At 47.2% G+C, this 16253-nt stretch overlaps 2 protein-coding genes across 2 annotated transcripts; both read left to right on the forward strand.

The window, feature by feature from the left end:
* Positions 1-552: 552 nt before the first annotated feature.
* LOC102432330 (keratin, type I cuticular Ha1) lies at positions 553-4016 on the forward strand. The gene is made up of 7 exons (XM_006094943.2): positions 553-903; positions 1051-1133; positions 1475-1631; positions 2446-2607; positions 2692-2817; positions 2986-3206; positions 3890-4016. Exons 1-7 carry the CDS (start codon positions 556-558, stop codon positions 4014-4016), a joined length of 1224 nt encoding a protein of 407 aa, XP_006095005.1. The 5' UTR covers positions 553-555.
* A 5897-nt stretch (positions 4017-9913) lies between these two features.
* LOC102432972 (keratin, type I cuticular Ha4) lies at positions 9914-13274 on the forward strand. The gene is given in 8 exon segments (XM_006094945.3): positions 9914-9985; positions 9987-10388; positions 10491-10573; positions 11078-11234; positions 12075-12236; positions 12321-12446; positions 12617-12837; positions 13214-13274. Coding segments are annotated over 8 exon segments (1284 nt in total).
* Positions 13275-16253: the final 2979 nt, after the last annotated feature.

Consider the following 16253-nt stretch of genomic DNA (forward strand, 5'->3'; position numbering starts at 1 on the left):
CTTGGGGTGCCACAGTGCTGAAGGATTCGACTCTTAAAGCAGATGGAAAGGGTGCCCATTGCTGCCACTTCATACAACTTCTTCCTTGACTCAATCCCAGTCCCTCCCTAGAGATGCCAGGTGGGCTATGAGGTGGGTCTGATTATGGGTTTACAGGATCACGTGACGCAAAAGAATGTCACTGGATAGACCAACTCCCAGTTAACAAGGGCAGTTACTTGGGCTAGACTGTGTGGCCTCTTTGAAGGTCTACCACAAAAGTCTGATTTCATGGGTGTACTGAGAGGAGTCCTGACTTAGCAGGAAGCTCAAGTAAAGAATTTTATGGGACAAGAATTTTATGGGACAAGAGACTCTTATGAGGAAGGCAAATAACAGACTGAAGGGAAGGGCATTTGAAAAGTGGTGAAGATGTAAGAAGAAAAAAGACTTTACAGACTATGTCCACACCCTCTGTAGAGAGGGTATAAATGCTCCTAGAAGAAGGAGTCCTACACGCTCCTTGGAGAGCTGGGACTCTGTTTTCAGCTGGGTGATTTGCTCCCTCCCAGCGCCATGCCTTACAACTGCTACCTGCCCAACCTGAGCTTCCGTTCCAGCTGCTCCTCCAGGCCCTGCGTGGCCCCTAGCTGTCACAGCGCACCCCTGCCCGGGGCCTGGAACATCCCCGCCAATGTGGGCAACTGCGGCTGGTTCTGCGAGGGCTCCTTCAATGGCAGCGAGAAGGAGACCATGCAGTTCCTGAATGAACGCCTGGCCAGCTACCTGGAGAAGGTGCGGCAGCTGGAGCGGGAGAATGCAGAGCTGGAGAGCCGCATCCAGGAGCGCTGCCAGCAGCAGGAGCCCCTGATGTGCCCCAGCTACCAGTCCTACTTCCGGACCATCGAGGAGTTCCAGCAGAAGGTGAGGGGCCTTGCTGTCATTGCTAAGCAAGGGGAGTTTGCCATGATTGTCAATGTGTGGTAGAGAAGTGTGTTTCTTGCTTCTATGTCATCTTGACTCTAGCTTCTCCTCTTTACTGTCCTCACTAAGTGCCCTCTCATTCTCCAGATCCTGTGCGCCAAGTCTGAGAACGCCCGGCTGGTGGTGCAGATTGACAACGCCAAGCTGGCCGCAGACGACTTCAGGACCAAGTAAGTTCTTTCAGAATGTGCACTGGGGTCCACTTCTTTTGTTAAATCTCCAGAAGAAAAGGGATTCCCGTAGCTTTATTGAACAACAGTTTGACCCGTTGGTCACAAAGGATTCTACAGGGATTGAGGGGAGCACAGCTAAGGAATCACCAAGAGATGAGGGCTCAAATCAATCATTGCTTTTTGGATCCATATTGGGTCTTGATAGCCTCCAGAACCCTCTGTCTCCTGGTTTCACTCATTGCAGAAAGTGGAAAGACAAGAGGAATGGGGTTATCAAAGATCATCCCTGGGAGTCTTGGAGGTCTGCCAGTTACTGTTCTGCTCCTGTCCTTGTGCAGGTACGAGACGGAGCTGGGCCTGCGGCAGCTGGTGGAGTCGGACATGAATGGGCTGCGCAGGATCCTGGATGAGCTGACCCTGTGCAAGGCCGACCTGGAGGCCCAGGTGGAGTCCCTGAAGGAGGAGCTGCTCTGCCTCAAGAGGAACCACGAGGAGGTGAGGCCGGGAATGAGAAATGAAGAAACCTGATTTAGTCTCCTGCTGAGGTGGCTTTAGTGATTTCCTTTTAAAACACCAACACTTCATAATGACAGAAAAAAATGAAGAGATGAAACCTATACATGGTCCCAGATAAGTTGTCTCTTTCACTCATAATTGGATTTCCCCGAACACTCCCACCAGCTTGTGATTGGTCGCTGTGTTGTAGAATGCCCACATTGGCGGGGGTGTTCCAGGCCCCATTGTTGTATTCATGCTTTGCAAAGTCATTTCTCACCACGAAGAGCCAAAAGAGTCTCTACTCTTTCAAAGTCTCGGTGAAGAATAATCCGGGGCTCCTTCTTCTCTCTCCTGGGATTAAATTATTCTCTTACTTGATGGCAAGAATTATTTGATGCAAACTGGGAAAGTGGAGGATTAGTCTGACATTCAGTGGCATCCAAGCAGGTCCTTGGAAATATGTATCTTTTAAAAATGGTTGACACTATTACAGATGTCCCCTATTTCCTCTCCCTTTGCCCCCCTCCACCCAACTACCACTCCTCTACCCTCTGAGATGTGTCAGTCTGCTCCATGTTTCCACACCTATGGTCATATTTTGTTCTTTGAATCCTGGTGGGATGGCACAGTCATGGAGAGGAGGGAGCTGGGCCCACATGGAGCACAGATCACCTTGCCTTGAACCGTCAGAGATTGTTCCACTAAGTTTCTTTCCTGAGGAAACAGACTAACCGACTTCAACAAACAATGCCATTCCTTCGAGTCTATTCTTCACTGAGGATAGTCACTCTTGCTTTTTCTGAATCCATAGGAAGTCAACACTCTGCGTTGCCAGATTGGAGACCGCCTCAACGTGGAGGTGGACGCTGCCCCCACCGTGGACCTGAACCGCGTGCTCAATGAAACAAGGTGTCAGTATGAGGCCATGGTAGAGACCAACCGCAGGGACGTGGAGGAATGGTACACTAACCAGGTGGGCATCTCAGCACATGATTACCCAGAATCTCGGAACCCTTAAGGCAGGGTCTGATCCTGTCTCTTACCTTTGGTGTTTCAGACCCAGGAGCTGAACAAGCAGGTGGTGTCCAGCTCAGAGCAGCTGCAGACCTGCCAGGCAGAGATCATTGAGCTGAGACGCACGGTCAACGCCCTGGAGATCGAGCTGCAGGCCCAGCACAACCTGGTGGGTACTGTTCAGACCTGCTGGTGAGAATGTAGGGGAATCAGTCACAGGGCAGCTCTTTGGGTCATAGTCTATTTAACACTGGAAGCTTGTGACTTCTATGGAACCTTATGGGGGGACATGCTAAAGGAGCAGCTCTGTGACATTCTTCCTCTTCAACACACACAGAGAGACTCACTGGAAAACACGCTGACGGAGACAGAGGCCCGCTACAGCTCCCAGCTGTCCCAGGTGCAGTGCATGATCACCAACGTGGAGTCCCAACTGGCTGAGATCAGGGGTGACCTGGAGCGGCAGAACCAGGAGTACCAGGTGCTGCTGGATGTCCGGGCCCGGCTGGAGTGTGAGATCAACACGTACCGAGGCCTGCTAGAGAGTGAGGACTGCAAGTGAGTACCTGGCCGGGGGTGTTTGATGAAACATACACACACACACACACACACACACACACACACACACACACACACATACTTCTCAGTCGGACTCCAGGGAAAGATTGCATGCCTTGAAAAGAAAATTATGACTTCACACCAGACATGCTCAAGCAGAACTCAGGGAACACAATATGACCATCATTGAAAACATAAAACGGCAAGAATTGTTTAATGTACAAACTGAAATTGTCCAGCCAATTCTTTGCATTCTAATGTGATAATATTGATGATATTTCTTACGTTTTATAATACTGTTTTCTGTAGACGGTACACTTCCACCCACTACCTCATCTGGCCTCATGTACAGTTAAGAGCAGGCAGGCTGGATCAGTCTTCTCCCCATTCTGTAGGGGAAGAAACTGGGCTTAGAGAAGTTAAGGGAATTTCCCAAGGTCACCAGCTGGGAATAGACAGTGTTGGGAGTCAAAGCCACAGTTTCAGAGTTTCTGTCTAGAATTTTGGCGCTATATGGTAGGGAGACCATGAGAAATTTGACCGTGAGCTTTGTAGCCGCTGAGCCTTTAGCCTTTCTGTTATAGGTCAGGCCAAGTCCAGATGGGCATTCCATTCTTGGGGTCTCTCTGGTACGTATTATAAGCCTCCCTCAATTCACCTTTCCACATCATTCTTTTCTCCAGGCTGCCCTGCAACCCCTGCGCCACAACCAACGCCTGCAGCAAGCCCATTGGGCCCTGTGTCTCCAATCCCTGCACGCCTTGCGTCCCCCGCCCCCGCTGTGGACCCTGCAGCCCCTTTGTGCACTAAGGGCTGCCAGAGGAGCCAGGAGGAAGGGCCCAGGGCTCGGAGCTTTGACCTGGCCCTGATTCATTCGACACAAGGGCCTGAAGACACAATTTGCATGGCTGGAAATTCACCCAACCTACTCTAGATCATTCATTCCCTGCCCCACCTTGCCTTCACCAGGGTCTGTTCCTTCTCTGCTTGTCCAGAGAACCCTCCCAAGCACCAGCGGCCTTCCCTGAAACCTCCTAATAAACTTGACTTCCCTGGCAAAGCAGACGCCTTTCTCATTGGTATTCATGTCTCTTTGGTATTCATTTGTTTCGCCACACCCATCCCTGGAGCACTCTATAAAAAGCCACTTGAAAGTCAGGCCATATAATGACCTGACTCTTGGATACAGAGCCGTTCTATGCCCGGTGGGCAGAGGGCTGGCCTGGCACCCATGGGTGAGGCAGGGTGGCAGGAGGGAGGGCAGGGTAGCTGCAGGGCTATGGCTCCTCTCTCCCCCTGACCATTCCTAGATTCTCCCCCACCCCCCACCCCTCTTCTCTTGACCTGACATCTCCTAGAGCTGATTATATTCAAAGGCATGAGCTGGAGGCCAGAGAGAGAGGGGCTCTGGAAAGCTCATCTTCTCTAGGCAGGAAGTTATAGGGCTGGCACTGTATCACCTGGGTGACTGGGGGTCCCACAGCCTCAGGATCACCTAGTGAAGGGACCCTCTGCTGTGCCCAAGACTTCCTCCTTCCTCCTGTGTAGGTGGATCATTACCTGCCTGGGCTTCAGCTGCTCAATTCCCCTCTGGGCTCTGGGGCTTAGAGACCCCTCAACTCCTCACTTGATACCCCTGCCTTTCTCAGTGCAGTCCAACCAGTACCTGATGAATACCTGCCCCATGCAGACCCAGGGCTGCAGGGAGGGGAGACACATAAAGAAAAAAACAGTCCTGGTTGCAAGCAAGTTATTTACAATTTGTTAAAAGGCATAAAACCCAGGTAGTGCTGTTATAAGCCAGAGTCCCTGGCCCTGTGACCAAAGGCTGGAGAGGCAAGCAGATCTTGAGGTACTGAGGTGACAGCAGCACTCATCAAGAATGGGGATCTTTCTTTAATTCTAATGAAGAGCCACGGAAGTGATAAGCATCCACTTGCTAAAACCTCAGAGGACCATTTTGATAGGAAGGGATCAGAGACCATAGAGGGGTCTAATTTTCCCCACTAATTTGCCCATCACACCAGGCTTTCTGAGGCTGGTATCAGACCTCACGTTAGTGAAATACAGTCTTGTGTACTAAAATAATAAAATGGGTTGAAAAATATATATATTTTTTAAGTAAAGCGACTATTTATTCCTTCTACTATAACTTCCCCCTTGGTCCTTTTTTTAATCCTTATTTTCAAAGCTCAAATTTTGGGATGGATTCAGATTTGCATGTTTGGCTACTTGGTTTGTGAGAAGCCTCTGACCTGAACTTCCTTCTCTCATGTGGTTTGCCACCAAGTCTGTGATTTCCTCCAAATCCAAGGTCAAGTTCAGGTCAGAGGTCCTGCCTCATTTTGCTTGTTCATTGATTGCATATCCTGCTTACATATATTATTTTACAATAATGCTGGAGTAATTCTAAAAGCTCATGGAGTAGGCAGAATAACTGCTTCCCTCCCCTGCAAAGGTGTCCATGTCCCACTTCCTGGAACCTGGAATATGTTAGTTTATGCACAGAGGGACATTAAGGTTGCAGATGGAATTAAAATCACAAATCTGCTGCCTTTGCAATGGGGGGGTGGTGGTTATTCTGGATTAGCAGGTGAGCCCAATGTAATCACAATGGTTCTTAAAAGTGGAAGAGGGAGGGAGAAGAGAGTCAGAGGGAGATGAGACTGTGGACACAGGTCAGAGCGATGTGACAGGAGAAGCACTTGACCCATCACTGCACGATTTGAAGAGGGAGCAAGGGGGCTCCGAGCCAAGGAATGCAGTAGCCTCTGGATGCTGAAAAAGGCAGGGAAATGGAGTCTTCCCTGGAGCCTGCAGAAAGGACCACAGCCCCACCAACACCTTCATTATTTTTTTTAAATTGTGGTAAAATATATATAACAGAAAATGTACCACTTTAACCATTTTTAGTGTATGATTCAGGGCCACTACGTGCATTCACACTGTTGTACAGCCATCACCACTATCCATTTCCAGAACTTCTTCATCATCCCAAACTGAAACTCCGTACTCATTAAACCTCCCAATCTCACCTGCCCCAAACCCCTGGTAATAACCTCGATTCTACTTTCTATCTGTCTGAGTTTGACTATTCCAAATATTCTCTTTTCTAAATCCCCACTCAACTCCTCAACTCTGAGCCAGGAGTGTATCTTCTACTCAGCTCTATTTGATACTCTCTGGCCCCAGGTCCCTTCTCGGTTGGCATGTCCAGTGAGTGCTCTTTGGTGATCTGTTTTATTGGCTCCTGAGCTTTCTTGGTCTGAACTCTAAGCCCACTGGGCATATCACGCTCCGATGGTTGACTGTTACCCAGGTTTACAAGCTAAATATTTTTGCTGATTCTTTTTCTTTCTGTTTCCCTGAAAATTTTATATTTGCTAGGGGACAGAGATAAAGCATCTTTTTTCATCCTTGTACCTGGGGTCAAAGTCATTGTTGGAGCCCTTTAAGGCCTGAGGCTGCTGTCAGCATCTACAGGCAGGATAGCACTGCCCATGAGTCTCAGCATTTTCCTCTATAAAAGCCCATTTCATTACTTCCAGGAGTCATGCCTCATCACAAGCTTGTGGCATTTGTCACTTTTTAACCCTCATTCTACTGAGGAGCAAAGCAATATGTCTGTCCTCAGAGCTGGCATCGAAATTCATGATCTCGTTTCTGTGTCTTCTTCCAGTTCTTGTGCTTGGACACTTCCTGACCTTGTCATTGTCTCATCTCTCTAATTCAGCGACCAGCAACCGGTGGTCCATGAGGTCCGAAAGGCTGGCGACTGCTGTTCTAATTCACAATGAGGTGGGATGGCCCAGGCAGACTTGAATCTACCTACATGTGCCATTGGACAAGTTAAATTTCTTCCCAGTGTCTCAGATTCTTCATCTCTGACATTGATGACAGCAATAGAATCCAAACACTTGGGTGAGACAGGAACACTATGTGTGAAGGGTCCCATAGGCTACCTGACTAGAAAGGGATCTATTGGGATTCATTTCCTTCCTGCCTCACTGTCTGTGCCTCCGGTTTCTCTTCCATGAATTCAGGTCCTTCTAGCTATAAAATTCTTTGATTCTAGGCCATGAAACTCACTGCTGAAGTGAACTTTTACAGGGCTAAAAGTTCAAGGCTAGGTAGGCTTCCTCCAGATACTAAGTCACCTTAGCTCATGCCATTGTGCATTATCATTTGTTTAGATGCTAAAAACACACAATTTAATTTCCAATCTGGACATACCAGCCAATTATAAAAAAGGATGGCATTGCCCTGTAGAGAAAAGCTGAGTGTAACTTGGTCTTAGTTCAGGAAGGTGAGGGGACTGCTTGGGCAGAGAGGCCTGTGAAGGGCTGATGGGGTTTGTAGGGGTTGGGTAACAGGGCCCCAGTGGGGACCAGAAGCAAAAACTATGAGTGGGACAATAGGCATAAATTAACCCAATATTTCTGTCCCCTGGAAAAATCAGAGAAACTTCTGTGCCAAATATTTTGCACTGTGTTTAGGTATTCAGGCTCAGGAGTTAGACAGCTGAGTAGTTTAAATCCCAGCTCTGCCATTTATTGGCCGTGGCTTGGGAAGATTCTGAGCCTTTCCTAATCTGTCTTTATCTGTAAAGTTGGACTAATTTTATAGACCAACCTTATAGGGTTGTTGGAAGGATCAACTGAGAATTGTGCCATAGCACTTAGCACCTTGTTTGGCACATAATAAGTATTTATGAAATGGTATCATCATCTTCATCTTCATCACCACCGTCATCGTTATTATGAATACTTGCACGGAAATGTAAGGCTGGAGGATTCCCAGAGGACGAGTAGAGCCCATTTCAATGCCAGTACAAGAAAGGAGGCTTTGGTGACAGTACAACCCCACATAAAGAACTTGTCCCCCTCGAGAACTACCCCAAATAAGATCAGGAACTTAACAAGATCAGGAACTTAACAAAGAATGTGGGGACCATGGGTCACCAAGTTAGTGTTAAAATTTGCATCTTTGTTGATTAATTTATGAGTATAGTTCTGTGCCCCTAGTGCTGTGCCCCTAGTGCTTGCAAGGTAGGTGAATGGGGTTTGATCACTACTGGGTTGGCATGGGCAACCTGTCCAGGTGTCTGTTTTCACAAAATTCTTCATCTGAATAATCTAGGCCAACAATAGGAAGGAGGAAGGTTACAGAAATAATCACCATCACCCCCTTGACCCCCTTGCCCAACCATATTCACACACGCAACAAAACTACTATTACTTCAATGTAAGAGATGAAGAAAACAAGAGTCAAAAAAGGGAACTCACTTCTCTGAGGTCATATCGTCAGTGAAGATGTGAACTGAGGTCATTTAGCTTCAGATATATGCTTTTCTGTTCCTTCTCCACTGCCTTTGAATCTGGACACATCCTTCTTAACTTGTATCTACACTGTGTTCCACAAATGATCTTTTAGGAATTCTTTCTGAACCATGATTTTGTTTCTGTGCAAAACAAAGGACAGATACAGTGACAGAAAATAGAAGGTGAGATGGGAGGGCTACTTTGTTAAGATTCATTATTGGGCACGAGGGAGATGCCCAAGGGTTTTGAAGTGCCAAAGGGTATATGATCCCAGAGGTGATGGAGAAATATACACACTCGTCACAGATGGTGCCCCCTTCTTAGGGACAACAGAGTCAAGCTGCATTCTCATGGGCACTGTGACTTGTTCTGGGAATATCTCATGTTGGCAGAGCCACACTACTAGGGTTGTCCAATGCTCTCAGTAAGAGGATTAAGTCTAGGAATAAGGCAAGAGAAATTTCCAGAGACTTTGAGATAAGGTCACTATGGATACAAAGATAGCTCTGAGCACCTCATTCAGGTTTCCTTTCTTATTAAATCTGAAGCATTTGCGTCAACACTGCCACCTGACCTCTCTGTGAACTATTCCCAGCATGTTTCCCTCTATCTATCTCTCTCTTTTTCATCTTGGGGAGATTATTGCTTCAGTGAAGGTTGGTAGACTTTTTCTGAAAAGGACTGATAGTAAATATTTTAGGCTTTTCAGGCCATATGGTCTCTGTTGCAACTACTCAATTCTGCCACTGCAGAATGAAAGCACCATAGACACTGTCTAAATGAGTGAACATGACTATGTGCGGATAAAACTTTATTTACAAAAAAGGGCAGGAGGCTGAACTCTGCTTTAGTACTGTGCCTGCCCATTCCACTGGTTTCATTTCCCAACCATAAATACTCAATTATTTTCAGTCTCTTCATTACTGACAAATTCTCTAAGCCCCCAACTAAAATTCTCACGGAGTAAGGCTCAGGATCCTTGCAGCTGAGACAGGATGAATTTTTGCTGAAAGACAAGTTGTACTGAACACTAAAATGTGAATTCACCTGGGAGAAGAAGGCCACTAGAAGACACTTCACTCCAAACTCTCTTTCTAGGGATTCCAGTGGCAGAACCTCATGGGTGAGGAGTCCCAAACAACTCCACCCCATGTCCCTGGCTGTCCTACCCTCTGAGTAATGGGGAGAACCATTTGGGGTTGTGATGATTCTGTCTCCTTTGAAGCCATCTGATGAAACTGTTTCCACCAACCATCAGTACCCAGGAGGAGCCCGTGTGACACAAGATGAATGGAATAATTTTATGGGATGAGGGAAGACTCTGTGGAGGCATCTAACAAGCATATTTTGGAGAAAAAATTACCTGAAGCATTCGGAAAGAAAACTATGCAACATGCCAAACCCCCACCCACAATAAAGGGTATAAAAGGACCATGGAGGAAGGAGAGACTCAAACCTCACCTATATCCACCTCCATCAGCTCGTCTGTTGTTCCATCACCTCTCCCAGTACCATGCCTTACAACTGTTGTCTGTCCAACCTGAGCTGCGGCTCTAGCTGCCCCTCCCGGCCCTGTGTGGCCCCCAGCTGCCATGACATCCCTCTACCTGGGGCCAGCAACATCCCAGCCAATGTGGGCAACTGTGGCTGGTTCTGCGAGGGCTCCTTCAATGGCAGCGAGAAGGAGACCATGCAGTTCCTGAACGACCGCCTGGCCAGCTACCTGGAGAAGGTGCGGCAGCTGGAGCGGGAGAATGCGGAGCTGGAGAGCCGCATCCAGGAGCGCTGCCAGCAGCAGGAGCCCCTGATGTGCCCCAGCTACCAGTCCTACTTCCGGACCATTGAGGAGCTGCAGCAGAAGGTGAGGAGTTGGGTATGTGGGGGCACAGCAGCAACTGGCTGTCTTTGAACAATAAGAAGTTCTCAAGTTTAGGTGGTGCTCACAGTGGAACCTTGTTTTCAGATTCTGTGTGCCAAGTCTGAGAACGCCAGGCTGGTGATACAGATTGACAATGCCAAGCTGGCCTCTGATGACTTCAGAACCAAGTATGTTGAAACTTTTCAGCCAGGTAACCTCCAAGGTCCCTATGGCTCCTTCATGGCCCTGTGGGCCTAATGTTGCCTAGAAGAGAAGAGGAAGCATTTCCCCTTCTTTATTTCTCCTCTTATGACTAGATATGTGAAATTCGTTTCAGAGCCCAGATTCATATGTTATCTGCTCTTCAGTCTCTATTGGTCCTTCTTAAACCCCCGAATTCAGAAATTGAAGTTCATTCTTAGAGAATGGATTGGTTTGGTGGTGTATTAACCAACAACATTGAGAGGAGAGAGAGACTTCATTCCAGGAGTCCCCATGGGCACCTTTGGGTGTTAGGATGAGTCAGGTTCCCTCCAGACTATCCATGCAGAGCTTGAGGGACACATGGAAAAGAAGGGACGGAAAACTGTGTCAGTTCAAAGAGAGCGAGGCAATGCCATTCAAACAGGACATGGGGCAGGAAGATGGGCTTCCTTCCTGGCTCTTCCTCCCACTCCAACCTGTATGTGCAGGTACGAGATGGAGCATTCCTCCCGGCAGCTGGTAGAGTCAGACATAAACAGCCTGCGTAGGATCCTGGACGAGCTGACCCTGTGCAAGGCCGACCTGGAGGCCCAGGTGGAGTCCCTGAAGGAGGAGCTGCTCTGCCTCAAGAAGAACCACGAAGAGGTGAGAGAAAAAAACAAACACCAACAACAATAGGCTTCAGAGCTAACACTTCAGCATCAGGTATGAGGAGACACTTGCCCATCAGGATCCCTGGTTGGTACCTTTCTCTGAAGAATCAGGGTCAGAACAGGGAATAATGATGCTATGTCCATAGCATACAGCAAGGTGAGCTGGGAGGGTTGGGTAGGTGCTGGAGATGCTGAGGAAGAAAATCCAGGTTCTCTGTTGGTCACTGTTGGGTCCCTAATTTGGTGGTAGAGATTGAAGGAAAAAAAAGACATAAGACATAGCCCCTCTCTTCAAAGGCCCCACAGTCTTGTCTCTGGTCTGGGGGAGACAACAATGTAAAAACATGATGTAATCCCAGCAGAGGGAAATAAGTGCTATATGAGATGTATGAGCAGCCCTGAGAACAATCCAGTCTGCTTGAAAGGTAACTCTTCTCAGAGGCATGTTATGGAGACTGGGAAAACTTTAGTACTTGGGTGTTGTAATCTGAGGGAGGAAGCTGAGCAAAGACACGAAGTGGCAAAGTGAGGTATATTTGAGAATGGCCATGAATGGGTATGGCTGGGCATGCGGTACCTGTAGGGATGTGACAGGAAATGACAAAGGACCTGCGCATGGCCAGGAGTTGGGACTTAGTCTTATAGGAAATATGGGTCTATTTCAGTTTTCCCAGAAAGGAATTGATGTGACCCTTATTTGAATTTATTTGTATATAATATCTGTGTCAGTCTTTGGAAAAGTCAGGATATTCTTTTCAGTGAACTTTTTGGCTATCGCAGGAAGATAGCAGATCTATTTCTGTGGGTTCACACCTTTCCCTTCCTCCATTAGGAAGTCAACACCCTGCGTTGCCAGATTGGAGACCGCCTCAATGTGGAGGTGGACGCTGCCCCCACTGTGGACCTGAACCGCGTGCTCAACGAGACCAGGTGCCAGTATGAGGCCCTATTGGAGACCAACCGCAGGGACGTGGAGGAATGGTACACCAACCAGGTGGGCATCTCAGCACATGGTCACCCAGGACCTTGGGACCCTTAAGGCAGGGTCTGATCCTGTCTCTTACCTTTGGTGTTTCAGACCCAGGAGCTGAACAAGCAGGTGGTGTCCAGCTCAGAGCAGCTGCAGACCTGCCAGGCAGAGATCATTGAGCTGAGACGCACGGTCAACGCCCTGGAGATCGAGCTGCAGGCCCAGCACAACCTGGTGGGTATTGTTCAGACCTGCTGGTGAGAAAGCAGGGGAATCAGTCACAGGGCAGCTCTTTGGGTCATAGTCTCTTTAACTCTGGAAGGTTGTGACTTCTATGGAACCTTGTGGGGGGACGTGCTAAATAAAGGAACAGCTCTGTGACATTCTTCCTCTTCCCCACACAGAGGGACTCACTGGAGAACACGCTGACGGAGACTGAGGGCCGCTACAGCTCCCAGCTGTCCCAGGTGCAGTGCATGATCACCAACGTGGAGGAGCAGCTGAGTGAGATCAGATGTGACCTGGAGCGGCAGAACCAGGAGTACCAGGTGCTGCTGGACGTCAAGGCCCGGCTGGAGTGTGAGATCAACACATACCGGAACCTTCTGGAGAGTGAGGACTGCAAGTGAGTATGAGGCAAAATATTTCTGGGGAAGTGTATGTGAGACTAATGACACTGTAGACACTCACATGTCGGCCATATTTTCAACTCACCCAATAACATTAATCAAGTGTCTACCTTTTGACAGTTAAGCATATATGCAAGGTCAAAGGTAAAGTGCATACATCCCCTGCCTCATGGAGCTAACAATGGAAGTAATATTTTTCAAAAGGACAAGTTTCCACCTCTGCCCATGTCATTCTGGGGAAGGGAAAAGGATTTGGTAATAATCACATTTGATTCCAACTAACTCCACCACTGTGAATTCATAGGTTGTTTCATTGAACTTGGTGTTTTCTCTGTCCTCTCTCTAATCCATTCTAAAACTCTGTTCTCCCAGCCTCCCCTGCAATCCGTGTGCTACCACCAACGCTTGTGGAAACTCCTGTGGGCCCTGTTAACAAGTTGCTGTTTACTTAAATTCTGGCATCCTCTTTGAAGACGACAATGAAGTCATTTAGATCAAACATGGAAAAGGTTCCTAGGTACTACTTTGCCGGAGCTCAGTTGCCTTTAGACATCTTGCACGCCAACTATGATATTTCTAGACATGGAAATGCTTTCCAGATCCAACAAGCAAAGACACACCAAGTTCCAATGTCTGGAAAACTCCCTCCTGTTGAAGGTTGAGTCTCTCTGTATCTGAAGATGTCCAGCTCCCTGTAATCTGAGCTCCAGGTATTACTTTAGGGCGTTTCCTATACATATATGTCTCCTGCTTTCCTGGCTTCTTTGGTATTCTCTGGAATGCAAGGAGCCTACTTCATTTACTTCCCAATAAACTTTATTTCTCTGGCATTGTAAATGTGTTTCTCATTCATATTCATGCATTGTAAAGTTCTTCTCATGGCTGTTCCATAAAAAATACCCCTTCATTAGGAGGTTGACATGAGGTGAATGACTGAACCCAGCCACCATATTCCAGTAAGAAAGGGCTATCCCCTGGGAGGCTCCCACCAAGGGAAGACCATGAAGAAAACCTGGCCTTCAACACTTGATGCCCATCTTGCTTTGGCTGCAGGGCCCTTGACAATTCTGAGACGCCTCTCCAACCTCACTGCTCTCTCCCACTGCCCCTTCATCACTGTGAAGTCCTCTGCTTCCCTTTCTCCTACACTGTGAAGACCAGCTTCTGCAGAAACTGCTTCAAAAGCAGCTACCTCTTCCTTTCAACATCTTGGCTGCACCTGCACCACCCATATACATACTTGTCCTTCCTTCAAAATGTACCTTCAATGATTTCCTGCACCCTCCGGGTCCTCTTCTTATATCTCTGACTATCCATTGACGGACTCTCAATTAGCCAACTTCCACTTTCTGTCCCAAATAGAAGAAATGCCCAATATCCTTGGCTCTTTGTTTTGCTCTTTCCACATCCCTCGTCAGGAAGAGCTAGCACCTCTATGCTGATGATGCCGAAATCTCACTCTCACCCCAGCTCCAGCTTTGCTTGCCGTAGGACAGTTTCACTTGGTATCAGGCCATCACGGCCCATTTAATGGAACTAAAACTTATCTTTGCCAAACTGGTTAATCTTGTACTCACTTATTATGCCCAATATTTTGTAATCAAAAGATCCTTTAAATGCAGGCAGGCGTGTCTCCTTACCTCCCTCTCTTCAAGTTTACTTTTTCCTCAAGGTCTTTGCTCATATCTATAATGTTCTTCCATGACCTCTTTATCTTTTATTTCCTATAATTCCAAAAAAGGCCAATGTTCATTAAATCTCCAGCAAACATTGATTCTACCTTATCTCCCACTTGCCTCGTTTCTGAATTATTAAAACTCTCAAGTCTATCAACCACTTTATAGATTATCTATTTAACCTAATGCTAGCTCACCGACACAACCACCATCATTCATCTGGTGTGTGTGCCAGCACAATGAGGGGTGCTGAGAACACAGAAATAAATGAAGCCCAATCTTGGCCCACAGCACATTTAGAGTCCAGGGTGGATAAGACAAAGAGATAACTGCCACATATCTTGAGACACTCATCAGTGTCTCAAGAAAGGTGTAACTAAAGACTGATGACTTTCCGAGGTCTGAGGGAGTGATAAGAAGAGGCTCCAAGAAGGAGGCAGCGATCAATCAGGGCTTTGAAAACCCAGATATTCTGATTATATAAATTTTGTCTGCCTGTCTCATTGACTACACTGTTTTCACCTGATCAAAATCTAGTGTAAACCATGAAATACTATACGTGGAACAAACAGGGAATAGTATCACTGGTGAGGATTCATGAGAAGGACATTAAAACTTTATATACTTCCAACTTCAATCAACTATGACTACATGACATTAGCATAATTCTGAAATAAAGTTTCATGGGATATGTTTGGACAGATGAGTGTGTGCAGGTCTGAGAAGAGGGAAAGTTTTTCCAAGCATGAACTTTGCCTGGTAAGGAGATGAAGCAGGAGGTGTGTTTAGAGCCTGACAGACCAATTTTTAGCCTGGAACAGAGGATATGTGTGGCAGTGGAAGATGCAACTGCAAAGTAGTTAGGTAAAATCACATCTGGCAGTGCTCTGAATGGTTACCTGTGAGATTTGCTTGTAAGGAAGGCTGGCAGATGATATATCAGGCAGCTATGTATAGGCTGGGTTGTGGTGGGTCCTAGAAGATGGTGGGATTAGGTGAGAAAGAAGGAAGATCAATCAGGAGGTTGGTAAAAAACAAGGACTGACTGAGATGAGTGGAGGTGGGGGAGTGGGTGGGGCAAGGGTGGGGTGGATTTCAGAGGCTCAGCTTCAAATATGGAAGCTGATTAGAGGTAGAAGAACAATGGAGTGAGATGAAAGGAAACTAGTACTGATTGGATACCTACGATGGGTCAACATGTGTGAAGTTTTTGAGCCTGAGAAAATGAAACAACAGTGGGTCTCGAGTGGAAAGAACTGAAAGAAAAAAAGACTGCATTTGGGAGAGACACTGGCGTTACCTAACTATAGTTAGAGCTGCAGGACTTGTTCAGATTGTCAAGGGGAAGGTGTTCAAGTATGGAAGGACCTTGAAACCACTGATAGGAATGATAAAGTGGGCCTGGAGCTCTCCAAAGCCCTGACATGAGGTTCTGCCTTGGGTAACTCGGTCCCTGAAGATAGAGATGGCATCTGGGTAAAAGCAGTTGGAGAAAGAAGGGGAGGAACAGCTGAAGTGACACAGAAGTAAAACAAAGTCACAGTTGTTGGTTTTTAATACGTATTTTTGTTGATTTCAGAGAGGAAGGGAGAGGAAGAGAGAAATAGAAACATCAATGATGAGAGAGGATCATTGATTGGCTACCTTCTGTATACCCCCTACTGGGGATTGAGCCCACAACCTGGGCATGTGCCCTGACCAGGAATTGAACCATGACCTCCTGGTTCATAGGTCAG

Source organism: Myotis lucifugus, unplaced genomic scaffold, assembly GCF_000147115.1.
Source record: "Myotis lucifugus unplaced genomic scaffold, Myoluc2.0 scaffold_146, whole genome shotgun sequence".
Lineage (NCBI taxonomy): Eukaryota > Metazoa > Chordata > Mammalia > Chiroptera > Vespertilionidae > Myotis > Myotis lucifugus.